The following is a 27195-nucleotide window of genomic DNA, read 5'->3' as shown; positions in this document are numbered from 1 at the left end:
TAAAAAAAATTATGCATACATGTTGGCAAAGGTATGTCTATGGCACAAAGTTTTGTGTAAAAAAATATTTTTGTTTTGTCTCAATAAAAAGAAAAAAATTACTGCTTCTAAATAGCGTTTCACAACATAAAATTTTGTCTTTTTTGCATAAGCTACAAAAAGAGCTATTTTTCTGTGAAACTTTCTGCGCATATATAGAATATGGAGATGTCCGCGCGCATTTTTTTTCAGAATTTTTTAACATTGCAAAATGTGTTTTTCGAAGTAGTTTCATATGTACCCGGGTTTATCATGCTTGCATAACTTTGGTGACTTCGCTCATTCGTGTTAGAGGATCCACTCCCGCTGTCCCGTGCGGCACGCTGGGTGGCCTCGGCGGCGTTCTTCACTGCGGTGGTCTCTGGTTTGTGCTCGGAGCCCCTCCTCCGTTCGAATCTGGGGGTAAACCATGGCTGGGCCCTTCTTTGGCGGCGACTCGGCTCCCGCGGAGATGACGACGAGGATGCGAACAGAGCTGCGCCTATCGTGCCCTCTTCCTCCGTGCAGCAAGTTCCACCAAGGCCACATGGTCTTGACTTCGTAGAGCGTCTGCCGGTCGTCGGTCGCGCGGATCCAGAACCGCATAGGACTACTTCGTCGACGGATGAGCTGGGGGCATGCGCAAGCGTCGAGCGCGTGCTTGTAGGCGCCAGGCGCACCATCGTGGCCTGTAGCGCCTCGGCTACAAGAAGACTGACACCGTGCTCGGGGGCTGCATCACCCAGGTTGCTGGACTGCATTGAGAGGAGATCTTTGCATCTATGGCTCTCAGTGATTTAGGTATGACGTGCAGATGTACAATTAACAATTTGCTTAAAGGACACGCCTCAAATTCCAAGTTGATGCACACTAATAGAATGATAGATATGCCATTCTCGATTAATTGTTAGCAGTCTTCTCGTTTCTTTATCTCTGCACAACTACTCATTTGTGGATCTGGTGACCTACAGTTTATGATGTCCAATGTGGTTAGCTCTGCATCAGAATGCTTATTACCTCACTAGTCTTGCCAAAGCTATGATGTCTGCACATAAGAATACATCTAGCTTTAGTTCCCCTCTGAACATTCAGTTTACATCCTTGACTTAATGGCAATGCTTGTTATCCGGAATAATTCATGTGGACAACTGTCCCGGACAACTAACCACTATTTTCTCTCCCTTGGTACATGCTTGCTTGATTAGTTGCTCCTGTCTTCGATTCTCTGGGTGGCAGCACATGTGAATTGATTTAATAGTTGAAACATTGACAACAACTGTTCTCCATCACGAATTCCTAGTGTGGAATTGGTGTTGAATAAAATTTCCTATTGCCCATGCCCATCTGGTCTTAGGGAACATGCCTTTTCAATTATGAAGGGGTTTATTATTTGGTTAACCTTCAGCATCGTCTGTTCTTCATCATGGATTACTACCGTTCTATTTATGTTGAAGATGGATTTCCTATTTGATACCTAGTCCTGCCACATGTTGTAACAATAGTCGACAAAGAAATGTTTCCTTTGTGGTGCATTAAACTTGGCTTTACTAATCGTGTTTGTTTCTGAATTTCAAGTGGTTTCTTACATTTGACTATATTTTTTGCTGTCATCTGGAGTTATATTTTGTTTGCCAAAGGCACATAACTGCTAAAGTATTCGTACAATATAGTCAAGGTTAGATCACCGAAAATTAGGTATCTACTTTGTTGATAGAATGTAATTCTTGCAGTCCCTGTACCACTATCAAATCTTTTTAAGTGACAAAAATGGCATGTGTTAGCTTGTTCTAGGAGTTGATATGTTGAGACTTCCTTCTTGGGTTCTCCCAAGACACATGTTCTTTTATATTATCGTTACCTATTTTATAATCAAAATTTAGCATTGATAAGTGATATTTTGGTTATCTATTGAAAGTAACTCTGTATTCAATTTTACCTGGAAGTCGATGATGTGCAACATGTTGTTTTCCTTTCAAGTATCTGCGCTCAATACTAACCTTCTTTTGATTTATTTCCATCTCAAAATCATCTCACGGGCCAAACACGGCTAGAGTTCTACACAAGCTGTTATTGTTAGCAATGACCCTTTTATTGAAGGGGTGATGAAACATCCTTGTTGCTTTTTCTGTATTATTATTACTTTGAGAGGTTTTATGTTTCTACCGGCACCGTCATTCTTTGCCTTTGTAACTAACCTACTATCTATTGTTAATATACATTATGACCTATATATGAGAGTCTTGCATCTCATTCATCAGATTAGTAATGTTTCATAAGCTCATTTCTTACCACACTGTTTTATTTGCAGCTGTATGCACCTCATCTATACACATTAGCCCTTGGATGGGTTCATCTTGCACCTGGACTCCTTCTCTTCTTTGTTTTCAGCTTGTTTTTTCCAAAAATTCTTGCAGTCCCTGAACCACTATCAAATATTTGTTTTCAGCTCGTTTTTTCCAAAACTCACATGTAATTCTTGGGTTTATTTCTAATATATATGCGTAGCCTTTTTTGGTTTGTTCTTGAGTATAGGGATCCCACATTATTAAGAGGGGATCGATGGTGTTCGAAGAGATAAGCCTAAGTTCATGCTTTCTAACATATTTCACGTTCACTCCTTACCGAATATTCCACTCCTATCCAGTGCAAATGCTACACCCATACTCCAGCCAAGAAACCCTACTTCTATACTTCACAGAAAATTTGTATAGGACTTCCTAAACTATAGTGCACCACCTGTGCTCCACTGCCATCACTGTCATAACGGATGTCCGGTCTATCGTCCTGGCACCGGATGTCCGGTACACACCGAAAATCCGGTCCCTAGGCACCAGTGGCTATGTGATTTGGGCTGGACTTATCGTTGGTACCGGTTGTCCCGTGGCTCAATGTTCCACCAGATGTTCCGTACTCCACCGGATGTTTGGTCCCTCCTGCATCTTCATGTGCATGACTTTCAAACACTGGATGTTTGGTACACACCGGATGTCTGGTCCATCACCCTGGCTCTGGATGTGCGGTGCATACAAGAAATCCGGCCAGAACCCAACAGAAGCTATGTTATCCGAGCAGGATGCCCAGTATGCACCAGATGTCCGGTAGCTGAATGCACCACCGGATGTCCAGTACTTTACCGGATGTCCGGTCCCCAACTGTGTTCTTTGCCTGCGATGTTCATATCGCTGTGCACGTCTTCCAGCCACCAGATGTCCAGTGATACAACGGATGTTCGGTACTTAACAACCACTTTACACTCAAACGGCTCTATTCGGAGCTACACTATATATACCCCTCTCCCATTCCGGAGTTGGTTGACCACTTCATTCAAAGCAACCCTAAAACACCCAAGTGCTCCCTCTCACTCCCTCCTTCACCAAATCTTAGATCCCGGAGAGATTTCTGAGAGTTCTTGAGAGATTTTCCACCAAGTGATAGATACATCCTCCCCCCTCTCTTGACCAAAGGAAATCTTGATTTGAGCAAGTCTTAGCTTTTTCCCATTGTTCTTGTTATTGTTTGAGGTTGGAGACTCTTAGGCGGTAGGAGTTCTTCGGAAAGGAATCAGGTTGTTGTGATTACCCCCGAAAAGCTTATGAAGGTTTGGAGGCCGCCTCAAGGTCTACCACTAGTGGTTGAGAATCGCCTTCGTGGTGATATCTCAAGGAGAATAGGGTGATCCGTCGAGATGTATTGTGCCTTCATGGTAACACCCGCCCCTTCAACGGTGACTAGCTTCCCTCCAAGGAAGTGAACATCGGGATACATGCTTTCGGTTAACCCTAACCCTAACTCCTTACTTATGGTTACTTGTGCTTTGTTTTACTTGCTATATCTTATTGTGGTTGCTTGCCTTTCTACTTGTTGAGTATATTGCTAGCACTAGTATCACTTTTGCAATTCTTAGGCTCACTTTCATATTCCTCATAATTGCCTAAAATTCCCAAGTAATAATTAAAAATTGTAATTATACCTATTCACCCCCCACCCCACCCCACCCCCCACCCTCTAGGTAGATCTTTGATCATTTCTAGCAGAAAGCACAACTTCTAAGAAATTTTGTTGGACATAAAGATGTGAAAATATCTCACTGGCAATGACCCTAATCAATAATAAAAGCCCTAGGATTGTCAAAAAAAAATACTCCCACTACAAGCCTGATGTAAATGTGTCTTTATCGATTTGATTACCAGAAGAAGATTTCTTTACTGTGAATGGTATTCATCGTGCTCAACATCTAGTATTTGTATCAAGCTTGTTTCTGGCTCTCTGCTAGTTGATTTCTATGCATAGCCAGCTGCACTTTTTTTGTGTTTGCCTCTCTAGGAACATCGCAGATATATTCCAGAAGTTAATTAAGCTTGTCTTTTGGCTCTTTGACATTGATTGCTAGTCATTGCCAAGCGTAATATCTCAAGTAAAGTTCTGCTCGTTTTCTATTATAACATTTTTTGCGAATAAAGTACTAATGTGTAAAAATTAGCTCTACATGGTACTACTAACAGTAGTACTAACATTAATTAAGGCATGGCTTAGTGACTTTGGTACCAATGGGATAGAAATGACACTTATTTATTTAGCATGGTCTCTCTTACTGCTTCTCCTAGCTACCACCCATGTTACAATGCATTATCCAAAAGTAGATGTATGTATACTAATCGAGTGAGTATTTATTTATTTAACGAACAGTCCCTGCAGTTTCTTCCCTTCTAGCTGTGTGTGCATTATACCAGCTTTTTCATGCTATGTGCTTTGTTGGGTGTTCATTCTATGTCCTCTTCATTTAATCTGGTACAATATAGTGATGATACACCTTTCTTGTTATCTTACTCAATATCTTGATTGTTTATCTTCTTTCGTGTGATCTTCTTCTTACACCTTTGTGTAAGCTACATGGCTAGGCATATTGAATGCTACCCAGGAATATATGACAATCATATGTACATATTAGAAATGTACGAGTCGCTAGAGTCACCATTATTACTTACAATCTACAGTCTGTACACTGTGAGAACATTTTCCAATCACATTTTGCAGGAAAACAAAGAAACCACTTGGTAAAGACAATAGGTCATCAAATATTGGGCAAAGTATGGCAATGAAGGAAAGAATGAAGACATAAAGATTCTCAAGCAAATCAAGCAATGAAAACCTTCCTCCGTGGTGTTAGTAATGCAAATATTCAGTTTTAATGTAACCTTGGCTAAATTGCCACCATTTGATGTTGATGTGAACCTTTGTTGTATTGCAAAGATTGAACTTTTTACAAAGTCTCATGTTAAAGTTCTCCTTTTGCTTTATTTTCTATTCCCTCCGTTTGGAAATAACTAACACGAGGAGTTATTTCTGAACGGAGGGAGTATGTACTGGCAAGTTTCAGTTTAAAGCAAAACATTGTTGTATGTGTGAACAGTAGAGGTTCAATGTTATATTGTTCCTCATTTTAGTGTTGGCATGGATTTCACCTCCAAATCGTAGTGCCAGCCAAACATGAAATTTGGATTTGGAATCTGGATTCAGCCAAATGATTCCCTTATCAGAATTTCATTTCGTTTCTACCATATGAAATGAAATCAGGGGGGGGGGGGGGCAAGCAAGCTGTAATTGTTCTGTTGAGCTCAGAATATGCGTGGATGTATTGGAACCACCGTCTCATTGAACATTGATTCTGGAACGGCACCAGCACATTGAACTTTGCAACACTGATGGAATTCTTACAGCAACCAGTTCATGTTCATGTTAGCGCTACATTCTACACTAGTATAGTGTCGAAAACGCTCTTATATTATGGGACGAAGGAAGTAGTATGCCTCATTGCGCTCAGTTGCTGGATGCCATTTTCTTGGGAGGCCAGCCAACAGGGTCATTGCAGTTCAGGAATTTAAGTATGTTTCAGTCATCAGAAGTGCTCAATGTCATTACGGACATGTCACTTGTTAGGTTAACTCCTCTCTGGCAGCCTAAAGATTGGTGCCTATCAAGGATGAGCACATCGACAAACGACAAGGTACATGTTGGAATCAAGCCATAGCAGAAATCCTCTTGTACAAAGGAGCAAAGTTAAACACAAGACAAAATTTCAATGAAATAAGCTGGCGACCCATAAAATGATGAGGTCCAACAGAAAGCACAAAGATCTGAGTTATGTCGGAATTTCAACAAGCCCAGTCCGCATGTTATGGAATTCACCCAAGTTTGGATGATGAGATTCCAGAGGGACAAAGAAGTATTATTGAATGTTCTAGTAAAAGAACTTGGACTTTCGCCGTTATCTAGTATCCCCAGTAATCGTTACGGATCTCATCATCAAACTTCTTCTTGAGTTCAGGGTGCTTCGCAAAGTACTCGTCTGCTGTCATTGTGCTGATCTTTTTCTGCATGTGTAAACAAGATGTTAGGATGAATGTAAAGCAACTGGTACCGAATTTTTCAAAGATCCACCTCACCTTCAACTCTTTCAATTCAGCAATCTCCTTCTCTATCCTCTCTGATTCCTTCAGAGATGTCTTCTCTGCTTCCTTCATTTCGATTAACTATGCATTTTCAAAAGAAAGTTCATAAGAATCTGAATGGAAGAGCCATCAGTGGCAATCCAATTTGTACCAAAGAAGGTGTCTATGGGAATAACAGGAAAGTGAAGCATATTTATAATGGTGAATCCTCACCAGAGCATCAAACTTTGGCTTATACTCAGGAGTGACAGTGTCAACATACTTTGGGATCTCAATGCCTGCATTAGTTCCGTTGATTGGTGTATCAGTGAGAGGTTAAACAGATTGAATGAGCATAGACTAGCGAGACTAACAGCTATACTGGAAAGTAGCAAAAACTAAATGCTAAATCATTTGGTGTGAATAAATCAAAATACATAGCAGGATTGAAATTCCTAACATAATCATACAACATATTGCTAGGGGCACCCTCAAGAAGGGAGATGAAACCTAAAACATGATGTATTAGAATGCATACATGAAGTATACATCACTACTATAATATTGTGAAGGGGGCATTTTGAACTATAAGCAAGTTACAGTCGGTATCCTAATTCTTAATCTTTGGAAGACATATCATCCACTAGTTAAAAATCCAATATTAAATCAAAACCATCTTGTTTACAAATTTATAGCACACTGGTTTCCTAGAAATGCAAGTAGATGGAGAGTACGAAATACACATACTATCATAAGCCTCCTTGTACATATCCACAACTTTCGATCCAATTCCTTTTTTGTAGTATTCCCAGTCAATTGGCTTTGGTTCCTGCAGTAGCGATAGATATAGATCTCTCATATCAGTCGATATGCCAGAAATGGCGATGCATGTTTCATATGTAGCCATAAGAAGTTAAATTTAAATATAACAAACAAACAGGGTTAAACTTTCCAAGCATATAACATGCCAAAGAAGGCTACTTAGTTCATCCATGCATGCCTCCATTGAGAACCTCACAAGAGGTTACAATTTCATGTTCAAAAGCAATGCTTGGATTACAAGAGGGATCAAATAAGCCACACCTTTTCCAGTCGGTAATGTTGGGGTGTGCAGTGATTTAGGAATATGTAGTTCTACACGGAGTAAAATGTAAGATGTACCAAAGATAAGAGGAACAATAGGGAGAGACACGGGATGTACGATCCATCCAGAAATTCCCCCAAATGTTCTTGCTCATGTCTCGACCTCCTCCCAAATCCTAACATCAAATCCCTAAATCGTTCAATAGTTCAATAACTAACCAACCGGGCAAGTAAATCCTAAAGGCGAAACCGAGATTTGATTGCCCCCTGTTCGTGGATTTGCAGATCCCCGGCGCAACCGCAGTTGACTAGCGAAACGTAAAGATTCCCCTGATCTGATCTGACCGAGGACCAAACCCTAGGCACATTTGCCAGATCGACCAGCCGAGCGCGAGACGGGGATGAGGCCGGCGGCGATTGGAAGGATACCTGGGAGAACTTGGTCTGGAGCTGGTGGTTGACGTCCTCGAAGGTGCGGCGGAGGTTGGCAAACTCCTTTCGGGCCTCGTCGGAGACGAGCATCTTCGCCAGGCCGTCCCAATCGATCGCCTTCCCGGCCTTGGCCGCGACGTCCGTCACCTTCTTCACCCCGCTCATCTTCGGCTCTGGATCTGCTAGACTTGCTAGGGCTGTGTGACTCTTGATTGTTTCGGGAGTTCGGTCCAGGCTCCAGAGTAATATGTCCCTGTTATCTCCTTCAAAAAAAAAAGTTTATGCGGCGCTAAAATGACGGGCGCTCAGGGCTTCCCCGCTCCAGGCAATTTCAGCCGCCAGATCTTCATCAAAACGATCTCAGCCGTTTGGGGCTGTGGAGCAGACTTTCCGTTACCCTGGGCCGTGGAGTATTTCTCTGGTGACTGTTAATGGGGCCTGCTTGGTATTGGCCCACGAAACAGAGACCATTCATCTCTTCGGTGTAGTGTTAAAGGCGCCCACTCATCAACCCTGGTGGGCCAGCCCATGTAGAGCGAGATTTTATTTCCTCTCGGTTCGTTCGATCGCATTTGAAAAAACAGAACGAAAAATTCATAAAAAAATGGAAAAATCGTGAATTCAAACATGTTCATGGATTTTGAAAAAAATCATCAAAAATGAGAAAGAGTTCATGGATTTTGAAAAAAACATTGAATTTTAAAAAATGCTCATCAAATTTGAAAAAAAAGATCATCGACTTTGAAAAAAGTTAACCAAAACTAAAAAAAGTTCATAAAAATTAAAAAAATCATTGCTTTTTTTAGAAAAGCTCACATATTTGCACATAATTCATCAAACCAGCAAGAACAAAAAACAAAAAAGGGAAAATGAAAATGAAAAATGAAAAAAGGAAGAAGGAAAGAAGGAAAAGGTTGATACTTACTAGATCCTGCTGGGTGGCGGGGTGGTTACACCAGCCTACCTTGACGAGGTAGGTTGCTTGTTCAATTCACAACTAGCGCGCATTTTGATTGCCTGGTGTTAAAGGGAGTGACTATGAAAAGCGAGGCATATTCAGCTACTCAGCTCTCAACGGAAGGAGCTCGTGAATTGGCCCGTCCAACAAGCCCGTGCAACCACGCACCTGCCTAAATGGGCTGTCCCAACGCATGGGGAGGCCACTGCCTTGTCTTTTTCTATTTTTTCACATTTTTTGTTTTCATTTTTTATTTTAATCTTCCAAGTACTTTAAATATATATATTGCAAGAACCTAAATTGTAAAAAGTGCAACTCCACTTTTTAGACGTATCGAGGACACACCTCTGATAGTCGTTGGATCCTAATCGCGCGTGTTCAAGTGTTCCCTGGTCAGAGCGAACTATCGCGCGAAACAAACCTCGGGAAGAGGCCATACACACGTTCTGAAGGAAATATGCCCTAGAAGCAATAATAAAGTTGTTATTTATATTTTCTTATATCAAGATAATTTTTTATTATTCATGCTAGAATTGTATTAACCGGAAACTTAGTACATGTGTGAATACATAAACAAATAGAGAGTCCCTAGTATGCATCTACTTGACTAGCTCGTTAATCAAAGATGGTTAAGTTTTCTGACCATAGACATGTGTTGTCATTTGATGTACAGGATCACGTCATTAGAGAATGATATGATAGACAAGACCCATCCGTTAGCTTAGCATTATGATCGTTTAGTTTTATTGCTATTGCTTTCTTCATGACTTATAGATATTCCTCTGACTATGAGATTATGCAACTCCCGAATACCGGAGGAACACTTTGTGTGCTATCAAACGTCACAACGTAACTGGGTGATTATAAAGATGCTCTACAGGTGTCTCCGATGGTGTTTGTTGAGTTGGCATAGATCGAGATTAGGATTTGTCACTCCGAGTATCGGAGAGGTATCTTTGGGCCCTCTCGGCAATGCACATCACTATAAGCCTTACAAGTAATGTGACTAATGAGTTAGTTGCGGGATGATGCATTATGGACCGAGTAAAGAGACTTGTCGGTAACGAGATTGAACTAGGTATGAGGATACCGACGATAGAATCTCGGGCAAGTAACATACCGATGACAAAGGGAATGACGTATGTTGTTATGTTGTTTGACCGGTAAAGATCTTCGTAGAATATGTAGGAGCCAATATGAACATCCAGGTGTGTCTCGGAGCCAATATGACGAGCCAATATGAACTATTGGTTATTGACCGGAGATGTGTCTCGGTCATGTCTACATAGTTCTCGAACCCGTAGGGTCCGCACGCTTAACGTCCGATGACGATTTGTATTATGAGTTATGTGTTTTGGTGACCGAAGTTTGTTCGGAGTCCCGGACGAGATCACGGACATGACAAGGAGTCTCGAAATGGTCAATATGTAAAGATTGATATATTGAAAGGTTATATACGGACACCGGAATGGTTCCGATAAGGTTCGGGGATTTTTTGGGGTACCGGGAGGCTACCGGAACCCCCGGGAAAGTTAATGGGCTTAATGGGCTATAGTGGAGGAGAGGAGGCAGGCTACGGGAGGAGGCGCCCCCCCCCTTGCCCAATCCGAATTGGACAAGGGGAGGGGGCGCGGCCCCCCTCTTTCCTTCTCCCTCTCTCTCCCTTCCCCTTTCCCCCTCTCCGTTGGAAGGAAAGGGGGGCCGAATCCTACTAGGAACAGAGTCCTGGTAGGACTCCATCCCTCTTGGCGTGCCCCCCTTGGCCGGCCTCCTCCTCACCCCTCCTTTATATACGTGGGCATGGGGCACCCCAAAGACACAACAGTTGTTTCTTAGCCGTGTGTGGTGCCCCCTCCACAGTTTACTCCTCTGGTCATAGAGTCGTAGTGCTTAGGCGAAGCCCTGCGCGGATCACATCACCATCACCGTTGCCACGCCGCCGTGCTGACGGAACTCTCCCTCGACACTCTATGGAACTCTCCCAAGAACACGGAGGTGTCGTACGTACGGTACTTGGATCGGTTGGATCGTGAATACATTCGACTACATCAACCGTGTTAACATAACGCTTCTGCTTTCGGTCTACAAGGGTACGTGGACACATTCTCCCCGTCTCATTGCTATGCATCTCCTAGATAGATCTTGCGTGATCGTAGGAATTTTTTTGAAATTGCATGCTATGTTCCCCTTCACGTTCGTCCACCACGTTCTCTCTTATTGACTCGGTTGGAAATCCACCTCCGTCTCTCTCGTAGACTCATTCCATTTTCACAAAAATCAATCAGCGTCAAATCGAGAGGCGCTGTCTGAACTGCCGGAGTTGGGAGACGCATAACCGCCATTGGAGAAGAGAAACGGGTTTGTATGTGCGCGCATCAGGGCGTTCGCGAGGTCCTCAAGGCGCTCGAGGGGCTCTCACCACGCATCGACGTGGCTTCCTGCCTGTTAGAGTATATAGGTGTATCTTTGTATTTGCTAAACTTTGGTTTGTAATCATCTGCTGCCTTATCTCTAGGAGACTTCTTGCCCTCCAAGCCTTATACTATTCTGCCTTATCTCTAGGAGAGACTTCTTACCCTCCAAGCCTTATACTCTCCTGCCTTATCCCTAGGAGAGACTTCTTACCCTCCAAGCCTTATACTCTACATAAGCAGCAAATGAAGGAGTCTGGATGAAGGAGTTCATATCCGATCTAGGTGTCATACCTAGTGCATCGGGTCCTGAGGGAGTCCTGGATTAGGGGGTCTCCGGACAGCTGGACTATATCCTTTGGCCGGACTGTTGGACTATGAAGATACGAGATTGAAGACTTCGGCTCGTGTCTGGATGAGACCCTCCTTGGCGTGGAAGGCAAGCTAGGCAATACGGATATGTATATCTCCTCCTTTGTAACCGACCTTCTGTAACCCTAGCCCCCTCCGGTGTCTATATAAACCGGAGGGTTTTAGTCCATAGGACAACAGACAAGCATACCATAGGCTATCTTCTAGGGTTTAGCCTCTTTGATCTCATGGTAGATCAACTCTTGTAATACTCATATCATCAAGAACAATCAAGCATGACGTAGGGTATTACCTCCATCAAGAGGGCCCGAACCTGGGTAAAGATCGTGTCCCCTGCCTCCTGTTACCATCCGCCTTATACGCACAGTTCGGGACCCCCTACCCGAGATCCGCCGGTTTTGACACCGACATTGGTTCTTTCATTGAGAGTTCCACTATGTCATCACCATAAGGCTTGATGGCTCCTTCGATCATCGCTAGCGATGTGGTCCAGGGTGAGGCTTTCCTCCCCGGACAGATCTTCATATTCAGCGGCTTCGCATTGCGGGCCAATTCGCTTGGCCATCTGGAGCAGATCGAGAGCTACGCCTCTGGCCATCTGGTCAGATTTGGAAACTTGAACTACACGGCCGACATCCGCGAAGACTTGATCTTCGACGGATTTGAGCCCATGCCGAACGCGCCGCACAGTCGCGATGAGCAAGACGTAACTCTGTCGTCAGACAGTGTTCGGGAGATCGCATCCGCAGCTACTCCGGCCGTTAATCCGGAGCAAATCGCACCATTCGAGAGTGGAGGGATAGACCCCGCCATAGAGGCCGCACTCTCAGCAGCGATAGAGCCAGATACTGACTTCACCCCTTTCGAGAGCCGTGTCGCCGAACCACTGGATTTATCCCCGGCCACGGACTCCGAGCCGCCTACATCTGTGCCTGTTGAATCCGACTGGGCGCCGGTCATGGATTTCACCTTCGCGGATATCTTTCAGCACTCACCTTTCGGAGATGTGCTAAATTTATTGAGGTCTCTCTCCCTGTCAGGAGAACCTTGGCCGAACTATGTCCGGCTAGAATGAGTTGCGGACGACGAAGAAATTCGCTGCCCACCCACCACCCACTTAGTAGCCACTGTCGACGACTTAACAGACATGCTCGACTTCGACTCCGAAGACATCGACGGTATGGACGACGATGCAGGAGACGAACAGGAACCACCGCCCTTAGGGCGCTGGACTGCCACCTCATCATATGATATATACATGGTGGACACCCCCAAAGAAGGCAATGGCGACGAGACAGCGGAGGATGACCCCTCCAAGAAGCCACCCAAGCGCCGACGTCAGCGGTGCCGTTCTAAGTCCCGCCACAGCAAGAGCAGTGATACTGGCACAGGAGATAATAACACTCCGGATAGCGCCGAAGACAACAACAATCCCCTCCAGCACGATGTAGAGCTGGAAGACGAACAAGCTAGTCCTCCAGAGCAGGCAGCAAATGGAGAACTGGAGGAGGACAATTACATGCCTCTCTCCGAAGACGAGGCGAGCCTCGACGACGACGAGTTTATCGTGCCTGAGGACCCCGTCGAGCAAGAGCGCTTCAAGCGCCGGCTTATGACCACGGCAATAGCCTGAAGAAAAAGCAGAAATAGCTTCAAGATGATCAAGACTTGCTAGCAGACAGGTGGACTAAAGTCCTTGCGGCCGAGGAGCATGAACTCGAGCGCCCGTCCAAGAATTACCCAAAACGCAGGTTGCTACATCACCTCAAGGAGGAAGCATTGAAACCTCATTCACCAGTGTACGATGCGGCTGACCGGCCACTACGCGGCCGAGCCAGAGAGGCGTTTCAGCCTGAAGTTCAACCCGCACCACATCGCCACTCAATCAAAAATACTAAGACCCGGGGTTACACAGAGGACCTGCGAGACATATTGGACAGTAGGGCAAAAATCGCAAGGTCAATATACGGGACACGGGCATGCGTGCCAACACGGGACGATGATCGTCGCGTCGGATACATCAAGAGTAAATCCGGTCGGGCCGAATACAGCAGACAAGACTCATACGAACTGCATCGGGATATAACCCGGCACAGAGGCGCCGCACACCCCCTATGCTTCACTGATGAAGTTATGAATGATGAATTCCCGGAGGGTTTCAAACCCGTAAATATCAAATCATACGATGGCACAACAGATCCCGCTGTATGGATTGAGGACTTCCTCCTTCACATCCACATGGCTCGCGGTGATGATCTACACGCCATCAAGTACCTCCCACTAAAACTCAAAGGATCAGCTCGACATTGGTTGAACAGCTTGCCAACAGATTCGGTCGACAGTTGGGAGGATCTGGAAGATGCATTCCTTGACAACTTCAAGGGCACTTATGTGCGGCCACCAGATGCTGATGACTTGAGCCGCATAACCCAACAGCCAGGGGAATCGGCCAGACAATTCTGGACATGGTTCCTGACTAAGAAAAACCAAATCGTAGATTGTCTGGATGTAGAGGCCCTAGCGGCATTCAAGCATAACATCCGCGACGAATGGCTCGCCCGCCACCTCGGCCAGGAGAAGCCGAAGTCCATAACAGCCCTCACAACACTTATGACCCGCTTTTGCGCGGGCGAGGATAGCTGGCTGGCTCACAGCAACAACACATCGAGGAATCCGGATACCTCGGATACCAAAGATGTCAATGGTAGGCAGCGTCGTAACAGACCAAAGCGCCGCAATAACAGCGATAACACCGAAGATACGATAGTCAATGCTGGATTCAGAGGCTCTAGATTCGGTCAGCGGAAAAAGCCATTTAAAAGAAATACTACGGCTCCGTCCAGTCTGGATCGCATACTAGATCGCTCGTGTCAAATCCACGGCACCCCCGACAAGCCAGCCAATCACAGCAACAAAGAATGCTGGGTGTTCAAGCAGGCCGACAAGTTAAATGTCGAGAACAAGGACAAGGGGCTGCATAGCGATGACGAGGAGGAGCCCCGGACGCCGAACACAGGAGGACAGAAGGGGTCTCCCCCACAAGTGAAGACGATGAACATGATATACGCAACCCACATTCCTAAGAGGGAGCGGAAGCGTGCACTAAGGGACGTCTATGTGATGGAGCCCATCGCCCCAAAGTTCAACCCATGGTATGCTTGTCCGATCACCTTCGATCACAGGGACCACCCCACTAGCATCCATCATGGCGGATCCGCCGCACTGGTCCTAGACCCCATCATTGACGGATTTCACCTCACTCGAGTCCTTATGGACGGCACAACAGCCTAAACCTGCTTTATCAGGATACAGTGCGAAAAATGGGTATCGATCCCTCGAGGATCAAACCCAGCAAAACCACCTTTAAAGGCATCATCCCAGGTGTAGAGGCCCATTGCACAGGCTCAATCACACTGGAAGTGGTCTTCGGATCACCGGACAACTTCCGAAGCGAAGAATTAATCTTCAACATCGTCCCGTTTTGAAGTGGCTATCATGCACTGCTCAGACGGACAGCATTTGCAAAATTCAATGCAGTGCCGCATTACGCATACCTCAAGCTCAAGATGCCAGGACCTCGCGAGGTCATAGCAGTAAATGGAAACACAGAACGCTCGCTCCGTACGGAAGAGCACACTGCGGCCCTTGCAGCAGAAGCACAAAGCAACCTATTTAGGCAGACCACTCATTCGGCGTCACGGCCCCCGGACACCTTCAAGCGAGTCCGGAACAAGCTGCAACAGGATCACCTGGCACGATCAGAGCTCGCCTAGCAATTCGGCCCCCGTCCCAGTCCCAGTGAAGCGACAAAATCTGTGTAGCACGTACATAACTACGCATTGAAAATACCATGGACATAGGCGGGGGCATGATCAGGACACGCCCTGCATTGTGGCTTAACCACACTAGGGGCTGTATACCTTTGACATTCCTTTTCTCTTTCAGGGCCTAACTCTCTGGAAGCCCTTTGCGGCAGTACGATTGCCGGACACATTCCAGAAGCAACATCCAAGACGGCAAGAAGCTAAGGTGAACACGGGAACCGCCAGGTGGTCTCTAGTAATAATTGATATACCCACTTTTCACTATTTATGCATAGCTTGCCCTGGGATAGGACATTTCGAATTGGCCTACTTTATGCTTATTGCACTACTTGTACCAAGTACGCTTCAACGTATCATTTAAATAACAATGCATATCATTAATCTGTCATTGCATTATTTAAGTTTTTCTCTTTCTCTTATATGTCCATTTACGACAATCCGCACCCGCACATGTGGGTATGATCAGTTCGCCAGGGGTCCTCGTTTACCCCATAATATGGCACAAGAAGTCCGAACACTTCCGACAGTGTGGCACCCTGAACTTATAGCATTATATGCATCAGCTCCGAATCATGTCTTTGGTTAAATGTTGGGTTGCCCGGCTCCCATGCTTTGGTACCTTACATTCCGCTATATCGGCTAAGGTAGCGGTGGGAGAACTACTGTGATTGTGTCCCGGTTCTTCCGGATGAGCACCTTTGTAGAGAAAGCCAAAAACTGACTGTCATGATAAGGCGAGAGACTGGTCGCTATTCGAGAGGTCTCAAGTCCTTAAAGACTTTTTCCGCTTCGGGTGAGGACTCGGCCTTGTCCGGCTTAGGCGTGTATAGCGCCCCAAATTCGGCCCTCCGAATACCAGGGGCTTCGCCAAAAATGTAAAATCATAGACTTCTATGGCTAAGTGAGAGTGATAAAGCATTATAGTCCGATTGCCTGGTTCATTGCACCGAACACCTCCCTTGAAGGACCCAAAATTGGGGTAAAGAGTGTTCAGGTTTATCCCGAACACCCCAGTACTAGTTACATGGGGATAGAAGCCAACGACTGTCCAACTCTCAGATTTTATAAATGGTTGCACAGAAGGTAATATTTTAAATTAAGAAAGCGTCGCATGGCGCAAACGAACTCGTTTCATATTACAGGATCACACGAGCATGTTCATTCAAAAATTACATCCTTGGCACACTCATCTGCCACTAAGCAGGAACCCTTCAGGACACTCTCATAGTAATTCTCGGGGCAACGATGCTCCTTGTCCTCTGGCAGCCCCTCCTTCACCAGCTTCACGGCGTCCAGCTTCGCCCAGTGCACCTTCGCCCGGGAAAAAGCCTTGCGTGCACCCTCGATGCAGACGGACCGCTTGATGACTTCAAGCCATGGGCATGCTTCCACAAGCTGCCTCACCAGACCGAAGTAGCTGCCCGACAGGGGCTCGCCAGGCCACATCCAGACTATAAGGCCCCTCATGGCCTGTTCGGCCGCCTTGTGAAGTTCGACCAACTGCTTCAGCTGGTCGCTCAAGGGCACGGGGTGTTCGGTCCCAGTATACTAAGACCAGAACAACTTCTTCGTTGAGCTCCCCTCCTCAGCCCGGTAAAACTCCGTGGCATCCAGTACGCTGTGGGGAAGATCTGCAAACGCTCCTGGAGAGCTCCGAACTCGGGTAAGAAAAAGGAAAGTCTCCTTCACGTGCTTGCTTTGCATAATGAATGCCTTACTCGCTGCTATCTTCTTCACCGCGTTAATCTCCTGGAGGGCCTTGTGGGCTTCGGCCTTGGCGCTCTGGACGCTTTCAAGCGCCTGCGCGAGCTCGGACTCTCGCGTCTTGGAGTCAAGCTCCAAGGACTCGTGCTTTTTGGCGAGAGCCTCGAGCTCTTGCTGCACCTCGCCTACTCGGGCTTCTTGTTTCTCCCGTTCAATGCATTCTTTGGCCGCTTTGTCTTCAGCCTCGGACAACGCCTTCCTCAGGGTCGCCACCTCGAGTCATGGCCCCTGACAAATCCATGATGATCCTATTACTTTACTCCCGAACTTCTTTTTAACTATATAGACAGGGGTATTCCTTACCTTTGCTCTCTTCGAGCTGCCTCTTGGTAAGGCCGAGCTCGTCCTCGGACCGCTTCAGGTCCTGCTTCAGCGCAGAGACCTCCGCAGTACGTGTGGCAGCGGTCAATAGTGAAGCTTGTACATACACATAGACATACTCTAATTAGACTCTTGAGTTATCATTTGATCCTCTATTCGGCTTTTCCTCGCGAACACCGAACAGACCATCAAGGGCTACTATCTATGTGGTAATATTTTCTTATATTTTGATTGCTTACCTCAAAGCCTGTTAGGAGGCTGGCGCAAGCTTCGGTCAGTCCATTTTTGGCAGACTGAACCTTCTCGACCATCGCACTCATAATAGTGCGGTGCTCTTCATCTATGGAAGCGCTGCGAAGCGCTTCCAGCAAGTTGTCCGGTGCCTCTGGTTGGACAGAGGACACCGGCACAGATGGTTGGCCCCCCTTAACGGGGGACCGCCTGCCGGAGTCCAGAACCATCGAAGGTTCCTGCGTAGTGTCCGGTTGGGGGCCGAACTCAGAGCCTGTAGGGGCCTCGCTCCCTTGGTACCCAGGGTCCGGGAAGTCGCCTCGAGGCTGTTGGAAATATGCCCTAGAGGCAATAATAAATTAGTTATTATTATATCATATTTCATTGTTCATGATAATCGTTTATTATCCATGCTAGAATTGTATTGATAGGAAACTCGGATACATGTGTGGATACATAGACAACACCATGTCCCTAGTAAGCCTCTAGTTCACTAGCTCATTGATCAATAGATGGTTACGGTTTCCTGACCATGGACATTGGATGTCGTTGATAACGGGATCACATAATTAGGAGAATGATGTGATGGACAAGACCCAATCCTAAGCCTAGCACAAGATCTTGTAGTTCGTTTGCTAAAGCTTTTCTAATGTCAAGTATCATTTCCTTAGACCATGAGATTGTGCAACTCCCGGATACCGTAGGAGTGCTTTGGGTGTGCCAAACGTCACAACGTAACTGGGTGGCTATAAAGGTACACTACAGGTATCTCCGAAAGTGTCTGTTGGGTTGGCACGAATCGAGACTGGGATTTGTCACTCCGTGTAAACGGAGAGGTATCTCTGGGCCCACTCGGTAGGACATCATCATAATGTGCACAATGTGACCAAGGAGTTGATCACGGGATGATGTGTTACGGAACGAGTAAAGAGACTTGCCGGTAACGAGATTGAACAAGGTATCGGGATACCGACGATCGAATCTCGGGCAAGTACAATACCGCTGGACAAAGGGAATTGAATACGGGATTGATTGAATCCTCGACATCGTGGTTCATCCGATGAGATCATCGTGGAACATGTGGGAGCCAACATGGGTATCCAGATCCCGCTGTTGGTTATTGGCCGGAGAGTTGTCTCGGTCATGTCTGCATGGTTCCCGAACCCGTAGGGTCTACACACTTAAGGTTCGATGACGCTAGGGTTATTAGGAAGACTTGTATGTGATTACCGAATGTTGTTCGGAGTCCCGGATGAGATCCCGGACGTCACAAGGAGTTCCGGAATGGTCCGGAGGTAAAGATTTATATATGGAAAGTTGTTGTTCGGGTTCCGGGAAAAGTTTGGTTTTTTCCTGTATTGTACCGGGAAGCTTCCGGAGGATTCCGGAGGGGTCCGGAGGTCCGGAAAATGTACCACCACGTCCAATAAAGCAGCATGGGCTGTAGGGGGCGCACCCTAACCTTAATGGGCCAAGGGCACCAGCCCCCCCAAGGCCCATGCGCATGGGAGAGGGGAAACCCTAAGGGGAAGGGCCTCCACTTGACTTGGGAGGCACTCCTCCCCCCCTTGGCCGCCGCCCCCAACCCTAGATGGGATCTAGGGGGGCCAGCCCCCTCTCTCTCCACCTATAAATAGTGGAGGGGTGGGAGGGCAGCCACACCCTTGAACCTGGTGCAGCCCCTCCCCTCCAATACCTCTCCTCCTCCGCGTGAGCTTGGCAAAGCCCTGCCGGAGAACTGCCACTCCATCACCACCACGCCGTCGTGCTGCTGTTGGACTCTCTTCCTCAACCTCTCCTTCCTCCTTGATGGATCAAGGCATGGGAGACGTCTGCGTTCCGTATGTGTGTTGAACGCGGAGGTGCCGTCCGTTCGGCGCTAGGATCATCGGTGATTTGGATCATGAAGTGTACGACTACATCAACCCCGTTCACTTGAACGCTTCCGCTTAGCGATCTACAAGGGTATGTAGATGCACTCTCCTTCCCCTCGTTGCTAGATTACTCCATAGATTGATCTTGGTGATGCGTAGAAAATTTTAAATTTCTGCTACGATCCCCAACAGTGGTATTAGAGCTAGGTCTATGCGTAGTTTCTATGCACGAGTAGAACACAAAGTAGTTGTGGGCGTCGATATTGTCAATTTACTTGCCGTTACTAGTCTTATCTTGATTCGGCGGCATCGTGGGATGAAGCGGCCCGGACCGACCTTACACGTACTCTTACGTGAGACTGGTTCCACCGACTGACATGCACTAGTTGCATAAGGTGGCTAGCGGGTGTCTGTCTCTCCCACTTTAGTCGGATCGGATTCGATGAAAAGGGTCCTTATGAAGGGTAAATAGAAATTGGCATATCACGTTGTGGTTTTGGCGTAGGTAAGAAACGTTCTTGCTAGAAACCTATAGCAGCCACGTAAAAACTTGCAACAACAATTAGAGGACGTCTAACTTGTTTTTGCAGCATATGCCTTGTGATGTGATATGGCCAAAAGGATGTGATGAATGATATATGTGATGTATGAGATTGATCATGTTCTTGTAATAGGAATCACGACTTGCATGTCGATGAGTATGACAACCGGCAGGAGCCATAGGAGTTGTCTTAATTTATTTATGACCTGCGTGTCAACATAAACGTCATGTAATTACTTTACTTTATTGCTAAAGCGTTAGCCATAGTAGTAGAAGTAATAGATGACGAGACAACTTCAAGAAGACACGATGATGGAGATCATGATGATGGAGATCATGGTGTCATGCCGGTGACAACGATGATCATGGAGCCCCGAAGATGGAGATCAAAAGGAGCAAAATGATATTGGCCATATCATGTCACTATTTGATTGCATGTGATGTTTATCATGTTTTACATCTTATTTGCTTAGAACGACGGTAGCTTAAATAAGATGATCCCTCACTAAAATTTCAAGAAAAGTGTTCCCCCTAACTGTGCACCGTTGCGAAGGTTCGTTGTTTCGAAGCACCACGTGATGATCGGGTGTGATAGATTCTAACGTTCGAATACAACGGGTGTTGACGAGCCTAGCATGTACAGACATGGCCTCGGGACACATGCGAAACACTTAGGTTGACTTGACGAGCCTAGCATGTACAGACATGGCCTCGGAACACGGAAGACCGAAAGGTCGAACATGAGTCGTATAGAAGATACGATCAACATGAGATGTTCACCGTTGATGACTAGTCCGTCTCACGTGATGATCGGACACGGCCTAGTCGATTCGGATCATGTTTCACTTAGATGACTAGAGGGATGTCTATCTGAGTGGGAGTTCATTAAATAATTTGATTAGATGAACTCAATTATCATGAACATAGTCTAAATTGTCTTTGCAAATATGTTGTAGATAAATAGCTCACGTTGTAGCTCCCTGTTTCAATACGTTCCTAGAGAAAGATTAAGTTGAAAGATATTGTAAGCAATGATGCGGACTAGGTCCGTAGTCCGAGGAGTGTCCTCACTGCTACACAGAAGGCTTACGTCTTTGATGCACCGCTCGATGTGCAAACCCCTACAACGTCGTCTGTGGATGTTGTGAACACCTGACAGACACATCCTGATGACTACTTGATAGTTTAGTGCACCATACTTTACGGCTTAGAATCGGGATTCCAATGACGTTTTGAACGCCATAAGACATATGAGATGTTCCAAGAGCTGAAATTGGGATTTCAGGCTCATGCCCGTGTTGAGAGGTATGAGACCTCTGACAAGTTCTTTTGCCAACAAGATGGAGGAGAATAGCTCAGCTAGTGAGCATGTGCTCAGAATGTCTGGGTGCTACAATCACTTAAATCAAGTGGGAGTTAAACTTCCAGATAAGATAGTGATTGATAGAGTTCTCTAGCCACTATCACTAAGCTACTAGATCTTCGTGATGAACTATGACATGCAAGGGATGGAGTTGATCCCGGAGCTGTTCGCGGTGCTTAAGACCGCAAAAGGTAGAAATCAAGAAGGAGCATCAAGTGTTGATGGTTTAACAAGACCACTGGTTTCAAGAAGGGCAAGGGCTAGAAGGGAAACTTCATGGATGGCAAACCAGTTGCCGCTCCAGTGAAGGAACCCAAGGTTGAACCCAAACCCGAGACTAAGTGCTTCTATTGTAAGGGGAACGGTCACTGGTAGCGGAATTACCCCAAATGCATGGTAGATAAGAAGGCTGGCAACTTCAACAAAGTATATACGTGTTATTAATGTGTACCTCACTAGTACTCCTGGTAGCACCTGGGTATTGGATACCGGTTCAGTTGCTATTATTGGTGACTTGAAGCAAAAGCTACGGACTAAACGGAGACTGGCTAAGGGCGAGGTGACGATGTGTGTTGGAAGTGTTTCCAAAGTTGATGAGATCACCATCGCACGCTCCATCTGCCTTCGGGATTAGTATTGAACCTAGATAAATGTTATCAGGTGTCTACGTTGAGCATGAATATGATTAGATCATGTTCATTGCAATACGGTTATTCATTTAAGTTAGAGAATAATGGTTATTCTGTTTACATGAATAATACCTTTCATGGTCATGCACCCTATGTGAATGGTTCATTGAATCTCGGTCGTGGTAATACACATGTTCACGCCAAAAGATGTAGAGTTAATAATGATAGTACCACTTTCTTGTGGCACTGCCGCTTAGGTCATATTGGCGTAAGATGCATGAAGAAACTCCATGTCGATGGATGTTTGGAGTCACTTGATTTTGAATCACTTGACACATGCGAGCCATGCCTCATGGGCAGGATGACTAAGACCCCGTTTTCAGGTACAATGAAACGGGCAAGTGACTTGTTGGAAATCATACATGCTGATGCGTGTGATCCAATGAGAATTGAAGCGTGCGGTGGATATCGCTATTTTCTCATCTTCACTGACGATTTGAGTAGATATAGGTATATTTACTTAATGAAGCACAAGTCTAAAACATTTGAAAAGTTCAAGCGATTTCAGAGTGAAGTTAAGAACCATCATAACAAGAAGATCAAATTCCTACGATCTGATCGATGAGAATTTCTGAGTTATGAGTTTGGCAATCACTTAAGACATTGTGGAATTGTTTCACAGTTGAAGCCACCTGGAACACCACAAGGTAATGGTGTGTCCGGACGTCGTAATCGAACCCTATGAGATATGGTGCGATCTATGATGTCTCTTACCAATCTACCGTTTTCATTTTGAGGTTATGCGTTAGAGACAGCTGCATTCACTTTAGATAGGACACCATTTAAGTCCGTTGAGACGACATCGTGTGAACATTGGTTTGGCAAGAAACCAAAGTTGTCGTTTCATAATGTTTGGGGCTACGATGCTTAAGGCTTCAGCCGGAGAAGCTCGAACCCAAAGCGGACAAACACATCTTCATAGGATACCCAAAGGTGACAGTTGGGTACACCTTCTATCTCAGATCCGAGGGCAAATTGTTTGTCGCTAAGAACGGGTCCTTTCTCGAGAAGGAGTTTCTCTCGAAAGAATTGAGTGGGAGGAAGATAGAACTTGATGAGGTTGTCGAACCTTTATTTCAACCAGAGAGTGATGCAACACAGAAAGATGTTTTCTGTGGCGCCTACGTCTGTTGAAGAGGAAGTTAATGATAGTGATCATGAAGCTTCGGATCAAGTTGCTATCGAACCTCATAGGTCGACAAGGATATGTACTACTCCTGAGTGGTACGGTAATCCTGTCTCAGATATCATGTTGTTGGACAACAATGAACCTACGAGCTATGGAGAAGCGATGGTGGGCCCGTATTCCGACAAATGGTTAGAAGCCATGAAATCCGAGATAGGATCCATATATCAGAACAAAGTATGGACTTTGGTGGACTTGCCCGATGATCGGCAAGCCATTGAGATAAATGGATCTTTAAGAAGAAGACGGACGTGGGCGGTAATGTTACCGTCTATGAAGCTCGACTTGTGGGAAAGAGTCTTTTCACAAGTTCAAGGAGTTGACTACGATGAGAATTTCTCACCCGTAGCGATGCTTAAGTCCGTCAGAATCATGTTAGCATTAGCTGTATTTTTCGATTATGAAATCTGACAGATGGATGTCAAAACAAGTTTTCTTACCAGTTTTCGTAAGAAAGAGTTGTATGTGATACAATCAAAGTTTTGTCGATCCTAAGGATGCTAAAAGGTATGCTGGCTCCAGCGATCCTTCTATGGACTAGAGCAAGCATCTCGGAGTCAGAATATATGCTTTGATAGAGTGATCAAAGCTTTTAGGTTTATGCAATGTTTGCTAGAAACTTGTATTTACAAGAAAGTGAGTGGGAGCACTACAACATTTGTGATAAGTATATGTGGATGACATATTGTAGATCCTAAATAATGTAGAATTTCTGGAAAGCATAAACGGTTGTTTGAAGAGTGTTTTTCAAAGGAAGACCTGGATAAAGCTGCTTACAAATTGGGCATCAAGATCTATAGAGATAGATCAAGATGCCTGATGATACTTTCAAAGAAAGCACACCTTGACATCTTTTTGAAGGAGTTCAAAATAGATTAGTCAAAGAAGGGGTTCTTACCTGAGTTGTAAGGTATGAAGTTGAGTAAGACTCAAAGCTTGACCACGACAGAAGAAAGAGGAAGGACGAAGGTCGTCCCCTATGCTCTTGTCATAGGCTCTATACGGTATGCCATGCTGAGTACCGCACCTGATGTGTGCCTTGCCACATGTCTGGCAAGAGGGTACAAAGGTGATCTAGGACTGGATCACCAGATAGCGGTCGAAATTATCCTTAGAGGAACGAGGAAATGTTTCTCGGTTATGGAGATGATAAAGAGTTCAACGTAAAGAGTTACGTCGATGCAAGCTTAACACCTATCCGGATAGCTCTGAGTAGAGATACCGGATACGTATAATGGAGCAACAATTTGGAATAGCTCCAAGTGGAACGTGGTAGCAGCATCTACGATATGACATAGAGTTTTGCGAAATACATAGGGATCTGAATATGGCAAGACCCGTTGACTACAACCTCTCTCACAAGCATAACATGATCAAACCCAGAACTCTTGAGTGTTAATCACATAGTGATGTGAACTAGATCATTGAGTCTAGTAAACTCTTTGGATGTTGGTCACATGGCGATGTGACCTGTGAGTGTTAATCACATGGCGATGTGAACTAGATTATTGACTCTAGTGCAAGTGGGAGACTGTTGGAAATATGCCCTAGAGGCAATAATAAATTAGTTATTATTATATCATATTTCATTGTTCATGATAATCGTTTATTATCCATGCTAGAATTGTATTGATAGGAAACTCAGATACATGTGTGGATAAATAGACAACACCATGTCCCTAGTAAGCCTCTAGTTGACTAGCTCGTTAATCAATAGATGGTTACGGTTTCCTGACCATGGACATTGGATGTCGTTGATAACGGGATCACATAATTAGGAGAATGATGTGATGGACAAGACCCAATCCTAAGCCTGGCACAAGATCGTGTAGTTCGTTTGCTAAAGCTTTTCTAATGTCAAGTATCATTTCGTTAGACCATGAGATTGTGCAACTCCTGGATACCGTAGGAATGCTTTGGGTGTGCCAAACGTCACAACGTAACTGGGTGGCTATAAAGGTACACTACAGGTATCTCCGAAAGTGTCTGTTGGGTTGGCACGAATCGAGACTAGGATTTGTCACTCCGTGTAAATGGAGAGGTATCTCTGGGCCCACTCGGTAGGACATCATCATAATGTGCACAATGTGACCAAGGAGTTGATCATGGTATGATGTGTTACGGAACGAGTAAAGAGACTTGCCGGTAACGAGATTGAACAAGGTATCGGGATACCGACGATCGAATCTCGGGAATTGAATACGGGATTGATTGAATCCTCGACATCGTAGTTCATCCGATGAGATCATCATGGAACATGTGGGAGCCAACATGGGTATCCAGATCCCGCTGTTGGTTATTGTCCGGAGAGTTGTCTCGGTCATGTCTGCATGGTTCCCGAACCCGTAGGGTCTACACACTTAAGGTTCGATGACGTTAGGGTTATTAGGAAGACTTGTATGTGATTACCGAATGTTGTTCGGAGTCCCGGATTAGATCCCGGACATCACGAGGAGTTCCGGAATGGTCCGGAGGTAAAGATTTATATATAGAAAGTTGTTGTTCGGGTTCCGGGAAAAGTTCAGATTTTTCCGGTATTGTACCGGGAAGCTTCCGGAAGGTTCCGGAGGATTCCAGAGGGGTCCGGAGGTCCGGAAAATGTTCCACCACGTCCAATAAAGCAGCATGGGCTGTAGGGGGCGCGCCCTAACCTTAATGGGCCAAGGGCACCAGCCCCCCAAGGCCCATGCGCATGGGAGAGGGGAAACCCTAAGGGGGAGGGCCTCCACTTGACTTGGGAGGCACTCCTCCCCCCCCTTGGCCGCCGCCCCCAACCCTAGATGGGATCTAGGGGGCTGCCCCCTCTCTCCCCACCTATAAATACTGGAGGGGTGGGAGGGCGGCCACACCCTTGAACCTGGCGCAACCCCTCCCCTCCAATACCTCTCCTCCTCCGCGTGAGCTTGGCGAAGCCCTGCCAGAGAACTGCCACTCCATCACCACCACGCCGTCGTGCTGCTGTTGGACTCTCTTCCTCAACCTCTCCTTCCTCCTTGCTAGATCAAGGCGTAGGAGACGTCTCCGTTCCGTATGTGTGTTGAATGTGGAGGTGCCGTCCGTTCGGCGCTAGGATCATCGGTGATTTGGATCACGACGAGTACGACTCCATCAACCCCGTTCACTTGAACGCTTCCGCTTAGCGATCTACAAGGGTATGTAGATGCACTCTCCTTCCCCTTGTTGCTAGATTACTCCATAGATTGATCTTGGTGATGCATAGAAAATTTTAAATTTCTGCTACGATCCCCAACAGAGGCGCCCCCAAAACCACCTCCCCTTGGCTCGGTGCCTTTTGAGACAACACCTTGGCATTGTCCATAGTGCGAGGGGTGGTAGCGGTCGGGAGAGAACCGCTGTTCATATCCGACGAGTCCAGAGAGCCGCTCGACAAGGGTACGTCGAGATGAGCTCAGGATGGGCTGCATAATCTTGTTCGGCATGAAGAGAGGCAGTGTAATAAAACATACCACGAAGTGCTATGGTGCCCGGACACTTACGATTTCGCGAGGGGCTTGACCCTGGGCAGCCACTCGTCGCCGCAGTCGGCGGCCGTCATGGCGCAGTCCGGAGAGAGGGTCCTTCCCTTCTTGGACCCTTCGGCCTCCCCGGTGGGGACGACCTTCCTTTTCTTGTCTCCCCCGGCTGGGGGGAGAACTTTCCTCTTCCATCTCCTCGTCTTCATGGGAGGAGTGCGCGTCGG

General features: G+C 46.0%; 1 protein-coding gene and 1 long non-coding RNA gene across 2 annotated transcripts; one reads left to right on the top strand and one right to left on the bottom strand.

Annotated features, from left to right (window-relative positions):
* Positions 1-307: 307 nt before the first annotated feature.
* Positions 308-5298, top strand: LOC123189143 (uncharacterized). Its single transcript, XR_006495601.1, has 2 exons — positions 308-819; positions 5053-5298. It is a non-coding gene; the product is annotated as an uncharacterized lncRNA (long non-coding RNA).
* Positions 5299-6075: 777 nt separating this feature from the next.
* On the bottom strand, positions 6076-8247 carry LOC123189142 (ATP synthase subunit d, mitochondrial). Its single transcript, XM_044601487.1, has 5 exons — positions 7959-8247; positions 7194-7275; positions 6681-6745; positions 6462-6548; positions 6076-6389 (listed from the first exon to the last, which is right to left on the bottom strand). Exons 1-5 carry the CDS (start codon positions 8124-8126, stop codon positions 6288-6290), a joined length of 504 nt encoding a protein of 167 aa, XP_044457422.1. The 5' UTR covers positions 8127-8247; the 3' UTR covers positions 6076-6287.
* Between the last annotated feature and the right edge of the window lie 18948 nt (positions 8248-27195).

This window comes from Triticum aestivum, chromosome 2A (assembly GCF_018294505.1).
Source record: "Triticum aestivum cultivar Chinese Spring chromosome 2A, IWGSC CS RefSeq v2.1, whole genome shotgun sequence".
Lineage (NCBI taxonomy): Eukaryota > Viridiplantae > Streptophyta > Magnoliopsida > Poales > Poaceae > Triticum > Triticum aestivum.
The sequence above is the reverse complement of the archived record's forward strand: the minus strand, read 5'-3'. Positions and strand labels throughout refer to the sequence as shown.

What these genes read in the sequence shown, in the direction of transcription:
- LOC123189142 (XM_044601487.1), bottom strand. Translation starts at nt 8,126, where the DNA reads ATGAGCGGGGTGAAGAAGGTGACGGACGTCGCGGCCAAGGCCGGGAAG. An exon ending in GTACAAGGAGGCTTATGATA is followed by an intron (nt 6,746 to 7,193) that starts GTATGTGTATTT and finishes GAACTAATGCAG; the next exon opens with GCATTGAGATCCCAAAGTAT. An exon ending in AGCCAAAGTTTGATGCTCTG is followed by an intron (nt 6,549 to 6,680) that starts GTGAGGATTCAC and finishes GAAAATGCATAG; the next exon opens with TTAATCGAAATGAAGGAAGC.